General features: G+C 53.1%; 3 protein-coding genes across 3 annotated transcripts; 2 read left to right on the top strand and 1 right to left on the bottom strand.

Annotated features, from left to right (window-relative positions):
- Positions 1–2,626: 2,626 nt before the first annotated feature.
- N0V89_001304 (uncharacterized protein) lies at positions 2,627–5,420 on the top strand (the record flags this gene model as incomplete). The annotated part of the gene is made up of 3 exons (XM_056210117.1): positions 2,627–3,708; positions 3,756–4,895; positions 4,946–5,420. 3 exons carry the CDS (start codon positions 2,627–2,629, stop codon positions 5,418–5,420), a joined length of 2,697 nt encoding a protein of 898 aa, XP_056076939.1.
- Positions 5,421–8,160: 2,740 nt separating this feature from the next.
- Positions 8,161–9,791, bottom strand: N0V89_001303 (uncharacterized protein; the record flags this gene model as incomplete). The annotated part of the gene is made up of 3 exons (XM_056210116.1): positions 8,161–9,399; positions 9,499–9,505; positions 9,784–9,791. The coding sequence occupies 3 exons, from the start codon at positions 9,789–9,791 to the stop codon at positions 8,161–8,163; spliced, it is 1,254 nt and encodes a 417-aa protein (XP_056076938.1).
- Positions 9,792–10,953: 1,162 nt separating this feature from the next.
- N0V89_001302 (uncharacterized protein) lies at positions 10,954–12,263 on the top strand (the record flags this gene model as incomplete). The annotated part of the gene is made up of 2 exons (XM_056210115.1): positions 10,954–12,169; positions 12,217–12,263. The coding sequence occupies 2 exons, from the start codon at positions 10,954–10,956 to the stop codon at positions 12,261–12,263; spliced, it is 1,263 nt and encodes a 420-aa protein (XP_056076937.1).
- Between the last annotated feature and the right edge of the window lie 876 nt (positions 12,264–13,139).

Below are 13,139 nucleotides of genomic sequence, written 5' to 3'. Positions count from 1 at the left end.
TAACTGCAGCGAGACTACCTCTTTCTTGCTTTGACTTCCGGTGATGCCTAACAAAGTCCAATGACAAAAGCTTTTCGGTTAGAGCAACGACCCCCTGAAGTCCAAGAATAGGGCAGAGGTGCGACCTCAGCGAATGGCCTGCGTGATGCAAAGCGCGTGGCATAGCGTGGAAGCGCGGCTGTGGACAGGCAGCATCGTGCGAGCAGCGCCTGAAAAGCACGCAACGTGCTCATCGGCGGGTGCAACGCGGACCACTGTGGCTCGGTGCTAGTGATGGCATACTATTTGAGGGCGTCTTCGCGCCGATGCAGGCCATCGCTCGATGGTCATTGCTCAGTGTCTCCGAAAGGTACCTAGCTTTCAAGATTCACATCCTGGTCTCGGTCGGAACTTCGCGCCGCTAGTTTTTTCATGTTGCTGCGGCCGAGAACCCCCATGGTCGAGTTCTCACATAGGGATAGTCTTGCTGATGAGTTTCGAAAGATGATTGAAACTTGTGATCTGACTCAAGCTCTGTTCCTACACAGTATAGCAGCGGAGGAGTTCCACGTTTACGGCGTCGCGTCTGTTTCGACCACGGCCCTGTTTTGGGGAACGAACAGCCACATAAAACGTGGCGTCCTGGCACTAGTAGAACAAGAGTTTAATTCCCACCAGGAAGCATTGGCGAGTCCGGCCAAGCTTGCTTGTGAGTTTCCGTGTCCACAACTTGTTCCACTACCGTGCCGCTATCGATACAGGCCTAGTTTAGCGCGCTCCGCATGTTCACGCCGTTGGGGAGGTTTACTGCGAGCGCGGCCACGGTCGAAGAATGCCAGCTTGCCAGATGTACCAGGAAATCCGGCTATATCGAAAGTCTCACGTCGGAGATGCTTCATGCTGATGTACGTCCATGTAGACTACTTTGTAGACTAGAGGAAACCGTACCGTCAGCATGTTAGTGTTCCAGGTTTGGGTTGCACACGGCAGGGGATGTGCGTGGCACACCCGGCCCCTGCGTCCGTCAAGGCCCTGCCGCCCTATGGACGGGACTATCCCAGTCATGCGTTGACGCCGCTAACGGCATGGGGCAACGGGGCTGACGGAGAGTCGCACGCAATTCGTGACCCCCATCTGGAGACCTCCTTTTTCGGCGGATTTGGGCCCGTAGCGGCTAGTCGTGGTGTGTTATTGGGAAGTTGCAGAATTAGATGGACCCGAGCACGGCGTAAACCTTCGCGAATGCCACCGGCCGTCTGCTGTGTTACGTACGATACACGTTCAGGGGCGACGTACCTTTGCCACGCGGAGGCCGCCTAGTCAAACCTTCCACGCGGCGTGCGAAAATTTGGTCATGGTGTTGTACTGTGTGGCATCGTTTCCTGTCCGTCTTGCGGGGTCAAGGGTCTCCCCTAGGAGATATCGATGGTAGGCGTCCCTGACGAGCACCAAGGATCCGTTGCCCTGAGCCAAAATATGACGCATTGGCATGACAGGCCAGAGCCCGAAAGGTTGGCACGCTAGTAGACTGGTGCCGAGTGGGCGCTAATGTGCAGAAACTTTGGAAAGGTACATCGGTACCTCGATGGCCGCAGGCGTGCTGCAGCATACGTAGCGACGACGCGCTGTCTTCGGGCGGCCAATGTGGGCACGTAGGGCCAGCACGATTGGAAGGGTCCGGCGTTTGACGCCTAGGAGCTGAGCGCTATTGCCTTGTTTCATGCGCTGAAGTCAGCAACGGCTCGTCTAACAATGCACTTCTAGGCTAGAGAGCTCCTCCGGCCCGCTCCCGGTGATTGCTTCGGGTGGCTTGCAATGAGGGCGTTGCCACAAACCCAACTCTGCCGATCGAAAAACGTGCAACATCCACCTTGGCTGTGCGGAGGCTCAGCAGCAGTAACTCTGGTTGCACGGGGCTCCAAGGAAGCAAATTTTACCTAACCTTTTTACCCCTGCAGTTGTAGTCTGCAGTCATGTTGCGTTGCGGGGTTGTTGCATAGGCGTTGGTGCTGGAGGACGGATGAATATTCCAGAATATCCGGACATGGAGAATTCCCTCAACAGCCTACTCTAGCATGCTGAAGCTATGCACATCTTCTGTGGGACGGAGGTTCCGTACATCCAGAGTACCCGCCGGGATCGCCAGATCTCAGCACGTGCTTGACGCAATGAGTGTCCGAACGCGAACCCAATGGTACGACAAAGTAACTCATGATGCTCAACCAGCCTTATGGACGACTAGAGCGGCCAGAACAAGAGCGGCTGGTAGGGTGAAATTGCTGCACTGTTCGCTTCTGGCCGAAGCGCTATGAACTCATACATCGCCCCGGCTCGCTTCACGATCCTTGTCAGATGCGGTGAGTTCGGCGACGCCACGGATGCCTAGCTCGGGTCTTGTTCTCGATCTGACGCTGTAGCTGAAGACCTAACTATTGAATTTTTGCGGAGGGAATTCACCGGAACGTGCGTTCCGATGGTCGTGGCTTGCTGGCACGATGTCGTCGACAAGAGCCCAGATTCGCGAAGGTAGATCACACACAAGCTCCCCTGAGGCCTCTCCACGCTTATAGGCAGCTGCCCTCGACCCGGATACTGGGCAGCCTTTTCGCCGCCACACACTCGTTTGCTCGATTGGACTTTATCCAGGATGACGCCTAACCCTCGACCCCCTCGGATTAACATCCAAGGCGATTATCATAGTGAAAAGAAAGGGTCCGCATCGAGTGCCCAATCTGGGTCCGGTAACTCGTTTGGTAGCCTAGATGTCGTTATCCCTGCCCATCTGCTCCAAACTGCGACGAACACGGTCTCCAAGCGCGATGAGGGCGAAGTACCCAACTGGGGGCCTCAGAGGCAGCTCAGTGTACGGCAGAATCCCATATTCAGACAGCTATCCGCCGCTGTCCGTCCTCCTCGACGACCGGCTGCGATACAAAGGTCTTCGACAGCTCCAAGCGTGAGGTCCTCTGCGGCACCTTCGCGTGTGGTATCTCGAGCAAATAGCACTACAGGGAGCCCAAGGACATCATTGCCGAACGAGGCGAAGCCTCGTGTGGTGAAGAGACCAGAGGCGATAAATACAAGAAAGAGTTGGAGGTTATCCTATACGCCTGGGGACCTCGAGAAGCTGGCCATTAGTCCAAGAGCGTCACGAGCAGGTTCTCCAGCTTCAGAGACTTTTCCCGTAACCGAGCACGCCTCATACGACTTCGGGAAACGACCTGTCTCGAATCCGTTCGGCGATAAACATGTCGACAAATCTGCTAACGCCTCTCGACGTTCTTCGTTCGGTGAGGCCATCAACCCTTTCCTTTCACGGAACAACTCGTCATCATCGATCGACCAGCACGCCCGCCCCGAAGCGGCCTATGCCCCCCGGGACGCACGAGAACGAAGCAATACACTCGAGACCATTGTCAATGCCATCGTCCCTGATGCCCTGCAGAAGAAGCTGACGAACAACACCACTAACACCGGCGGCTTAGCTCGGCACAGCAGTATGAGGAAGACGTTCGAGAACGCCAAATTGCGCGGGCAGGAACTGCAGCGGAATAAATACGCCATGGTGGCCTTCGAATGGGGCATCTATCTCTTCCTCTTATGTTTCATATACTTTGTCTTGATTGGTATACCCTTGTGGAATGGCGCTGTCTGGTGGTTGTACTGGGTGGTCGCTAATAAGTTTGTCTTCACTGGTGGTTTCAGTATCACCCTTGGTATTGGTTTCTTGTGAGTAGCTTGTCCCTTCGTCAATTCCGTCGCTAACAAGGTTTTAGCTACGCCTTCGCGCCTCTCCTTATCATGTTCGAGAAGGATCCTGACCCAGTGGAGATTACCGCCGAAACGAAGATTCAGGAAAACGTCAAGGACACCGCGCTCTTGATTCCTTGCTACAAGTCCGCCAACCTCATCGCAGCAACGCTCGAAGCCGCACTAAAGATCTTCCCGGCCTCGCACATCTACGTGCTGGCAAACGGCAACAGCCCAACGCCGCTCGATAACACCGAGGAGATATGTCGCCCGTATGGTGTTAACCACATCTGGTCTCCTGTGGGATCCAAGATCGTCGCGCAGTTTGTGGGTTGTTACGCAGCCAAGGCTTTTAAGAACGTGTTGTTGATCGACGACGACTGTGCACTACCGCCTGATTTCCCCGTTGTTACCGAGCGTTTGAAAGGCAACGTGATGTGTCTCGGATACACCATTAAGAGTGTAGGACCCAACTCTTCCAAAGGCAACTACTGCCAGCAGGCACAGGATCTCGAGTATAAGCTCAGCGGTCTTCAGCGAGACTTTGCAGGTCGCGTCGGTTCAGCCACCTTCCCTCACGGTGCCATCGCGCTGTGGGACCGCGAGCTACTCGTTAAGACATTCCACGAACACCCCGGCTTCAGTGTCTCCGAAGATTGGTTCTTTGGCCACGTCGCGCGCAAGCTCGGTTCTAGGATCACGATGTGCTCTCAGGTCTTTGTCGAAACCGAAACCCCAACGTCTGTTTTCTTCTCTAGCGGCGGTTCGCGTGGCGGGTTCGGTGAGATGACCATCTTTAGTCAACGATTCAAACGCTGGAACTTCTTCTTCGTCAACGGCATGTGGTTCAACCTCGCCTATATCTTCGGCAGCTGGAAGCTCGGCTGGTGGGAGATTGGCGCCAAAATTTTCGTTTTCCAGGAGGTGTACGAGACCCTTTTGTATTTGCTGACTCCATTCATTTTGCCTATTTCCTTTTATGTTCGACCATCTTTTTGCGGCATTTTGCTTGGAGCCACCATCGTTATGTATTTCGTCAACACCATCATCTTCAACGAGATCCACCTGCGCCGCAAGAAGGAGCGCATTGGTTGGTTCACGGTCTACGTCTACTATCTCCCGTACAAGTTCGTCCTGACGGGCATCAACGTGGCGAGTTGCTACTGGTAAGTCTACTGCATCGCTTCTCCAGGATGACCGACTAACATGGTGACAGGTCGCTGTACAAGTACGCTCGATACTTCGCGAAGAGACATCCCAGGGTCGTCGAAGATGAGAAGGCGGTTGAAGTCGTCGTTAGACTCGAGGAGGACGCATACGCAGCGGAAGCCGGAGGCCTTGGTCGCAGTCTTACCGTCCGCAAGGTTGCCGAAATACCTGCTGGCCGGACATCCTTGTCTGAGGAGAGCGAGGGAACGGCCGTGCAGACAAGGGCGAACACACCTCAGATCGGATTGAACCTGCATTCGGATGCGTCTTTCTATGAGCCATACTATCACCAAGATGAGCTCGACAGCGCTGGATCTGGTGCTAGCACCCCTGCTAGAGGTCTAATGGGTGGCTATCATGCGGTCGGCTACGCACCCACCAGCCAAGCCAGTACTCCAAACAATCGTTCCTATGCAACGAGTGTGAACAGCGACTACTCCATGTGGGATAACGGCAGAGTGAGCGAGACCCGGTGGATCTGAGGTGGAGCTGGCCAGGGTTGGTTGTTTGCCTAAAAGCAGTAATCTATAATACACATGTGCATATACCCAACGACAAAATAGAACACGTACGCCTTCCCATTGCGTCTTTGCATAATTGTTGAAACGTGATGTAGACAGACTTGACGAGCATTCGGGAGAGGAGAGATACCAGTCACTTATGAAGCTTTCAGCTGCTTCTTATCAGCCATCGCACTAGTCCAAAAACAATACAATCACGTGATGTTATCTCTTCCCCCGGTAAATGCTATCTTTGCAGATAATCAATACATCATTCATTGAGATAGACGTGCAGAAATTATATCGATTTACAAACACCCCTGTCTAGTCCAGGGCTCGGGCAATTTCACATAAGAAATGCGTCGACAACCATAGGTGCCCACGCGCAACACCCGTCCAACACTGCATCACAGGAGGAGTACATGCGGTGGTGCAACAAAGACGCAGCGTGAATATGTACACCAAAAATTCAAAACCAACAGCAGTAAATAAATCTGGAAGTTCTACCATCGGTGGTATGCCATGTCTTTCACTGTGTCACATCAGATAGTTCGCTCAGCCTAGCCCCAAGACCATCATCCATGTACACGCGGGTAGTAACAAGGGATGTGCCTGGGGCCGATCTCCGTATCTTCGATATCTGGGACTCGGCACTACCCGCCCTCGACCCTTGCTTCCGAGTACCGCGTGTCCACATCCGTCGACTCAGTGTCCCAATCAAAGTCCGTAACCCACGTATCCGTATCCTCATTACGGAAACTCTTAAATTCAACCTTTGTTTCCAGCCGTGCCACCCTGGCCCATCTTGCCCGTAAGAATTACAGCCAAAGACGTGGACGTAAGGTTCGTCTGGGGATGCAAACCCAATTTTTCACTACCAATCTACAGCGACTGTGATCCCGAGCCGAGGTCACCGTTATCAGTAGTAGTGCATAGCGGAATACTTCGTATGAGTCTGTCTCACCACCTGAAATGAAATTGCGAGACGTATTTGGGAGATTTCTTGTTTACAAACGCAACCGTTATCGTGCTCCGGCTCCACGGGAAATGAAGGGCCGCCGATTAGACCCTTAATTTCTGCCACAATGAATTTTTGGTTCTCAACTTTGTCTCCTGGGAAGTGTCCTGGCAGACCGCTGGCTTTCTTCGGATGATAGAGCGAACAGTGATATGTTTCGGTAGGTATGGAAGGTACCTAGCTAGGCTTACTCATGTTCGGCGTCTTCTTGAAGCCGTTCGATTTCGAAGTTGTTGGCGATGTTAGGGTCGGTCATGGGGGTTACGCTTTGGTTGCTCGCCTGTACTATTCCGGAAGGCGCTTCACTGGTAACTGGTAGCTTCGTCCGATCAGCGTCGGTACGCGGAAGTGCGGTTGTTGTTGATCTCGTCCCCATACTCGTCACGTTCTATGCAGCGAACCTTGGAAGTGCGTTGCGCGGCTGGTCATTACCCTAATCGTCCTGCAGCCCTTCCACCGTAGAACACTTATCACAAGGATGGGTCACATACTGCAACAGATTAAACAAGCTTTGTTTTAATCTGAATGTGACCAATCATAAATGGATGATTGAGCCTGAAATATATTAGCGCAATGATAACAAAAAACCAGAGATCTTACACAATTTTGACCATGCCACATACATACATGTGCAGATTGGGTGTTTCTCCCTTCCTGAATTACAGCCTGAATGTAGTCGGTTGTGATTACCATCGTTGAACTCCCATGTAGGTAGCTGTGTAGTTTCTTCTTTTTATAGTTGACAAAGACACTCACTTCTTATGTGGAAGATAAGGATATGTAAGTGGTCAGAACAAAATCCCTTGTTGCACGCATTATCGATGGAACGTCTGTCACCACCGCGCACTGCGAATAGCCAAAAGAGCATGATCAGCTGTCTGGTTGCCATCTACATCTCACTCGAGCTTACAGCGCCGCTAAGCAAACGCCCGAGGACGACGCCGTTGCACTCTTCATCTCCTACCGTGACGTCACCCAGTTACCCGCGCAGTAAGAACGAGGCCCTAGGAATGAATAGTGGAAAGCCGTTCGAGAGACACGGTTTTCGCTTTCAAATTATACCTAGATATCCACAATGCCGATGTCAGAGGTCCCGTTTACCCTCTTCCGCCTTCTGGAAGCTGACGACCGAGGCGTGAGTCTTTAGCTCTGTCGATGTGCCTTGACCATCAATGATATACTGGAAAAGGGGGTTTCGAGGAACTGAGTACTTCATCTACCCTTTCTGGCTTGCATCTGACGACTATGCGGAGCGCCTAGCAGACCCAAAGACAAAGTCGCGCAAGGCTAAAAGCCCCGATACCGCTTTCGTACAAAGTCACCGTTCATCGGAGAGAAGGCAGAAGATGTTACGGAGTGTCTGCGCAAGAAACCACCAGAGGCCGGCATCGATGGCCACTTCTTCGCCTTTCTGGACAAGACTTGTGTGAGTGGAGAAATCGTGATATGTCGGATCGGCCGAATGGACTTGAAGGATCCAAATGACTTGAACTACATTCATGGGATCGTAGAGATGTTAGCATAACAGCAGGGTACTATAAAAATCGGAGCTTGGGAAGAGAAGGAGTCACGTGGACAGGCTGAGATAGAGTATTGAGCGCATGCAGCTGGGTTCATGTGCTTTCGACCGACCTAAACTCCACGGTACTTTCTATTTCATTTGCATCGCAGTCGCCTCAGTGCGAAATGCCTCTCGCTTTGGAACTACTCCCTCTCCGTTCCTGCAGCTGTAGCCTCGCCGTTGGCCGCAATGTTGATCCCGTTTTCTCCTCCAACGGACTTGCTTCCATCGGAACCTTGAGTGATTCCCAGGTTTCCACCGAGATTCGCCGCGCTGCCATCCGTGTTTAGTGTAATGCCAGCCTCTTCTGAGAAGCGCTCCGACTCCTCGGTAGCCTTGACGCCATTGGACTTTTCCTGTCCAGCACCAGCCTCACCCTTTGCCTCAGCCGCCTCACCTTTAGCCTCTGCCGCGGCGGCTTCGCCTTCAGCACGTCCAGGTTGGTTTTCAGTTCCTGGTCCGGCTCCGCTTGCAGATTCTGCGGGAGCGGGTGCCTTGGGCTCTTCAGCTGGTGCTTCTGGCTCATTAGCGGGTGCCTTCGCTTCTTCAGCTGGCGCTTTTGTCTCGGCAGCTGGTCGGCTCTCAGCAGGAGTGGCAGGCGACTCTTTTGCAGCTGTAGCTTCGGTAGCCGTACCATTTCCTCCTGGCTTCGAGGCCTCGACTATGACGGTCTCCTTCGCTGCAGCGGGTGCTGCTTCGGCTGCTGTTGCATTTGCGGCCACGGCCTCTCCCGACTTCGAAGCTTCGACAGTGACAGTTGGCTTTGCTTCGGCCGCTGTCGCTGGCTCCTCACCTGCTGCGGCTGTTTCTTTGGGTGCCTCTGCTGATGCAGCCGTTGCGTTTCCTCCTGATTTGCCGGCTTCAACGGTAATAGTTGACTTTGCTGGTGCTGCCTCGGCTGCGGGCGCGCCTTCAGCTGGCTTCGGAGCGGCGGTTTCCTTGGGCGCTGCTTCGGCTTCTGGAGCGCCTTCAGCAGGCTTCTCAGCTTTAGCGGCAGTCTCTTTAGGTGCCGCCTCAGCTTCCGGAGCACCCTCTGCGGGCTTCGCACCTTCAGCGGCAGGCTTAGACTCTTGTGCTGCTTGTCCTTCTGCCGGCGTTGCTCCCTCTGCTTGTCTTTGTTCCTCAGCAGTGCCTGCTCCCTCAGCCTGACCTTGTTGACCCTGGCCGTTGTTCTGACCTCCAGGCAAGTTGAGGCCATTGCCTGAGATGCCACCATTGGAGCCACCGAGGGTCAATCCGCCAATAGTCAGACCGCCTCCATTTCCTCCTTGGGTCTGTCCGCCAGCTGCGCCTTCAGTTGCGTTGCCTCCTCCGCCGAGCTTCAGACCTCCAACCTCGATCTGACGGCGACCAAGTGCGTTAGCTCGGGCAGACAGCGAACCCTGAAGAACTGTTAGCACCTGTATTTGTAGTCGGAGCGGAAGGGGAAGCTTGTTTATTTGATCTCTTGGTGGCTTAGCCTAAGGGGATGGAATACGTACCGTCCACCTACGCGACGGAGTATTAGCAACCGCGACATTAGTAAAGGCTAGAATAGCAACGGCTACTTGTGTATTGAGCCTCATATTGCAGTAAGAGTAAGAATCGAAAGTGTACTAAAATGATACCTGTCCTGCAGACCAAGAATTGAATGAAAGTGACAAGAAGAGGAAGAAGCTTCAAGCTCCTAGTAATTAGATAGAGGATAAGAAGTGACGAAGGCACAGGTTCTAAGAGGACTATAGCATAGCTTTTGAGCGGCGCCGCAGGCCTAGAATGCTTCTTACTGGACCATGCATTGCGCAACGCATACAGAACGACTTGGCAACCTTGACGTTGACTAGAAGATGCTAAGACTCCGACGCACGAATAGAAGCATTCTGTTTGAGCCGCGGTGGAGATCTTGGCGTAGCGGAATGGTTGCAGACACGGGGAAACGGCTTGGCGTTTGATCGGCCCGTGACAACGAGGAGCAAAGAAGCAACGTACGGGGAATGAAACTCGGATGATGTCTATCCAGATTCTAGGCGTCTGGAAATAGTTGGTTGTTTGTATGGAATGATGGAGTTGCAATCGCGTCAATCGCTTGGCCACGACTGCGGTAAACATGGACGCCGGGCTGATGGCTTCGGAACTGTGACGAAGAAACGTACTGGGACACCTGCGATCCATCTGAGGTACAACAGCGTGAGCTGTTGACCCCGGAGGCTCTTAAATAGACGCCATTGTGATGAAGTGGATGGGAGGGTACAGACGCTCCTCGCTCGCATGCGCACGTTTGTGCCCGACGGTCGTAACTTCAACGTGATGCGTTATCGCGAAGCAACGTATTTACGTTCCACATACTGCAGATCGGGCGAGGGAACAGTGTGAGTCTACAGAGTAATAGAGGCATTCCGGAAACGGATGAACAAACGTGAAGTAAAAGTGGGAGAGCTGCCGATGCGTAGGCGCTAGTATTTATTAGTAAGCGAGCACCTCAACACCACCCTTCATTCTATAACTCAGTCCACTGCTCCTCGCATAATTGAACTCCGAACCACCAAGTTTCTCAAGATACGATGGGCGGGTCTGAATTTGTGCCTTCATCGCTCTAGATAGCACTCGCTCTTGAAGAGATGGACAAGGGAGCAACTGCAATTTGGCAAATCACAGAGGAGTCAGATGACATATGTTACATCCAGGACGCAGAGTAAATGGGCTGGCAGTAACATGTGTGCGCTGGGAACATTGATACTGTAACGCTAAGCATACGTGATGGGCCGAGATGGTTCACTTTCACCGCCCTCGCACCTTCCTCGTCACCTTGGACACGCTCGTGCCTTCCTCGCAACGCGTCCCACACTACGCACGGACCTGTTCAAGCTGCACTTCATAGCTTTTGTCAGTCGTTGACCTTGACACCTTCTCTAACCTTGAATTGCTTTACGCGCGACACCAGACGTACTTGACGCACCATGGCGGGTTCGATTTGCGGCGAGAAGATAACTCCAGGAGATGACGACGACAGCAGGAGAGCGGAGCTCGCAAGAATGCTCGCTGAAAATGAAGACGACTGGTTCAGGATCAAAGCCCGCAGCGCAGACCGTTCAGGTGGATCCAGCCCCACGGTCGCAGCAGGAGGTGACGAGGAGGTCCTGCAATTTGAGCCAGCGAAGATCAACACCACTCTTATGGATACACCTGGACTATCTTTGGTGGTTCCCAATGAGGTCCAGGAACTTCGTGCTGAGAAGGAGCAGTTGAACATCGAGCTTGATCAAGTCAAAAAGCAGCTTGCGTCCAAGACATTGGCACACGACGAGGCCCTAACACAGATCAAGCTGCAGGGTGAGCAGCTGGAAACGAAAAGGCTTGCGCATGAAGAGGCTCTCCAGCAAGTCTCAAACCTCCAAGACAATGTCCTTGCTCGCGATGCAATAAAGGAGGCTTCGGACTACAAAATTAAGCAGCTCACAGGGGGAACAAGCTTTATGGACCGCCTGGACCGCCTTTACAATGAAAAGGACAAGGACAAGGACCAAATTCAGCGATTGTTAGAAGAGCGTCTTAGCCTCTGTGAGGACCTGCGTCGCAAGGGCGAGACAACTACACAGTTGCAGAAGCAAGTGTTCCAATTCAAAAAGCAGCTCGGCTCACTTCAGCTTCAACTTGGCTCTAGGAAGGCAGTGGAATCGCAACTGATTGACAAGTGTGCCGAAGTCGATTCTCTCAAGTACACTCTGGCAAACCTGAATACTCAGAAGGGCGCACAGTCTGTCGGGCTCAGCACCGTTCGCACCGAGCTCAAGGATGCTCTTAATGCCAACCAAACCCAGAGCAAAGCGATCACGGCCCTGGAACCCCATGTTGCCGCTCGATGCGATAAGCAGAAGATGTGGGAGCTTAAGCGCGATATCGCTTTCTACATCACGCATCTCGACCTAGCAAACAACCGCTGCCGGGTCTTCAGCTGTGCGCACGTCAGTCTATTCAGCCTCCCCAAGCGCAACAAGTCTACTCTTCAGAGAGATGCACGTGTTATTGCAGGCGAATTCTTTAGGGACTGGGCTAATGATAAGCAATTCATGGACCAGTATCATTTTCAGCGTCAATACGTTATCGACCATCATCGAGCGCACGAGCGTTCCGCCTCGGGACGAGGTGCACATTCAGGCACGATCAAGAATATCCGTGAGTGCTCATCATCTGATTTACTGACCTCTCACTAACACCAACAGTCACTCAGGTTGACGGTGGCCGGAACGTGTCGCTCGAGTATAACTAGGGTAACAGAGGTTGTTGCATGTAGCTGAATTTTGAGGGCGTTCGGATGGATTCAACAAGCTCAGGCACGTCAAGCTCGTATGGCTATCCAGATCAATTACCAAATTTCAACATCATCCCTCAGCAAAGTGCCTCTCAACATGAAACGCCACCGCCCTCTCGTCCCCCTCAAATTCTCCACAAACAGGACACACCGCAAGCTCTCCACCATCTCCATCCCTACCACTCGCCCCTATACTCTCCGCATGCCTCCTATCCGCCTCTTCTAACTGTACAAAAAGCCCCAAATCCTTCTGTCCCGCCCTTCCCTCATCATAAAAATACTCATCATCCTCCCTGATGTCTCTCTCATGCCTGTACCCCTACCACCTCCACCTCTCCCTCCTCTAAGTCCTGCACCCCAATCTCCCCATCCCTTCCCAAATTCGCACCAACCCCACCTGCTGCCTCTTCCCCAGCTAACCCATCAGCTTCGCTAACAAGCCGCTGTACGCGTCCCACCCGCCCATCTCTCAGCCTGACCTTCACACCTCGTGGATGATCACCCCTCGTGAGCAGTTCGGCCACTATGCCGCTAACTTGACGACCAGTGGGCTGGTCTACTTTTAACACAAGAGATACGGCGGTTCCAACAGTGATGGCTGAGAAGGCGGGAACGGAGCGATTCTCTGCGCCGAGGGGTTGGCGTTGGGGTCGTGGGGGACGAGGGCCACGAGAGCGGTTTGAAACGGAGTGGTTATTGGGGTGAGATGTTGATGGGGAGGAGGAGTGTGATTGCTGCTGAATGCCGCCGCGGGGTGGGCGAGGTTGGCGGTTGCGTCCTGGCATTTCCGGTAGCAACAATGGTGGTAACGATTGCCGGGCCACGTGCTATCTT

This window comes from Didymosphaeria variabile (genome assembly GCF_027946475.1).
Source record: "Didymosphaeria variabile strain IMI 356815 chromosome Unknown scaffold_1, whole genome shotgun sequence".
In the NCBI taxonomy this organism is placed as follows: Eukaryota; Fungi; Ascomycota; class Dothideomycetes; order Pleosporales; family Didymosphaeriaceae; genus Didymosphaeria; species Didymosphaeria variabile.
This window is presented reverse-complemented; position numbering and strand designations above follow the sequence as displayed.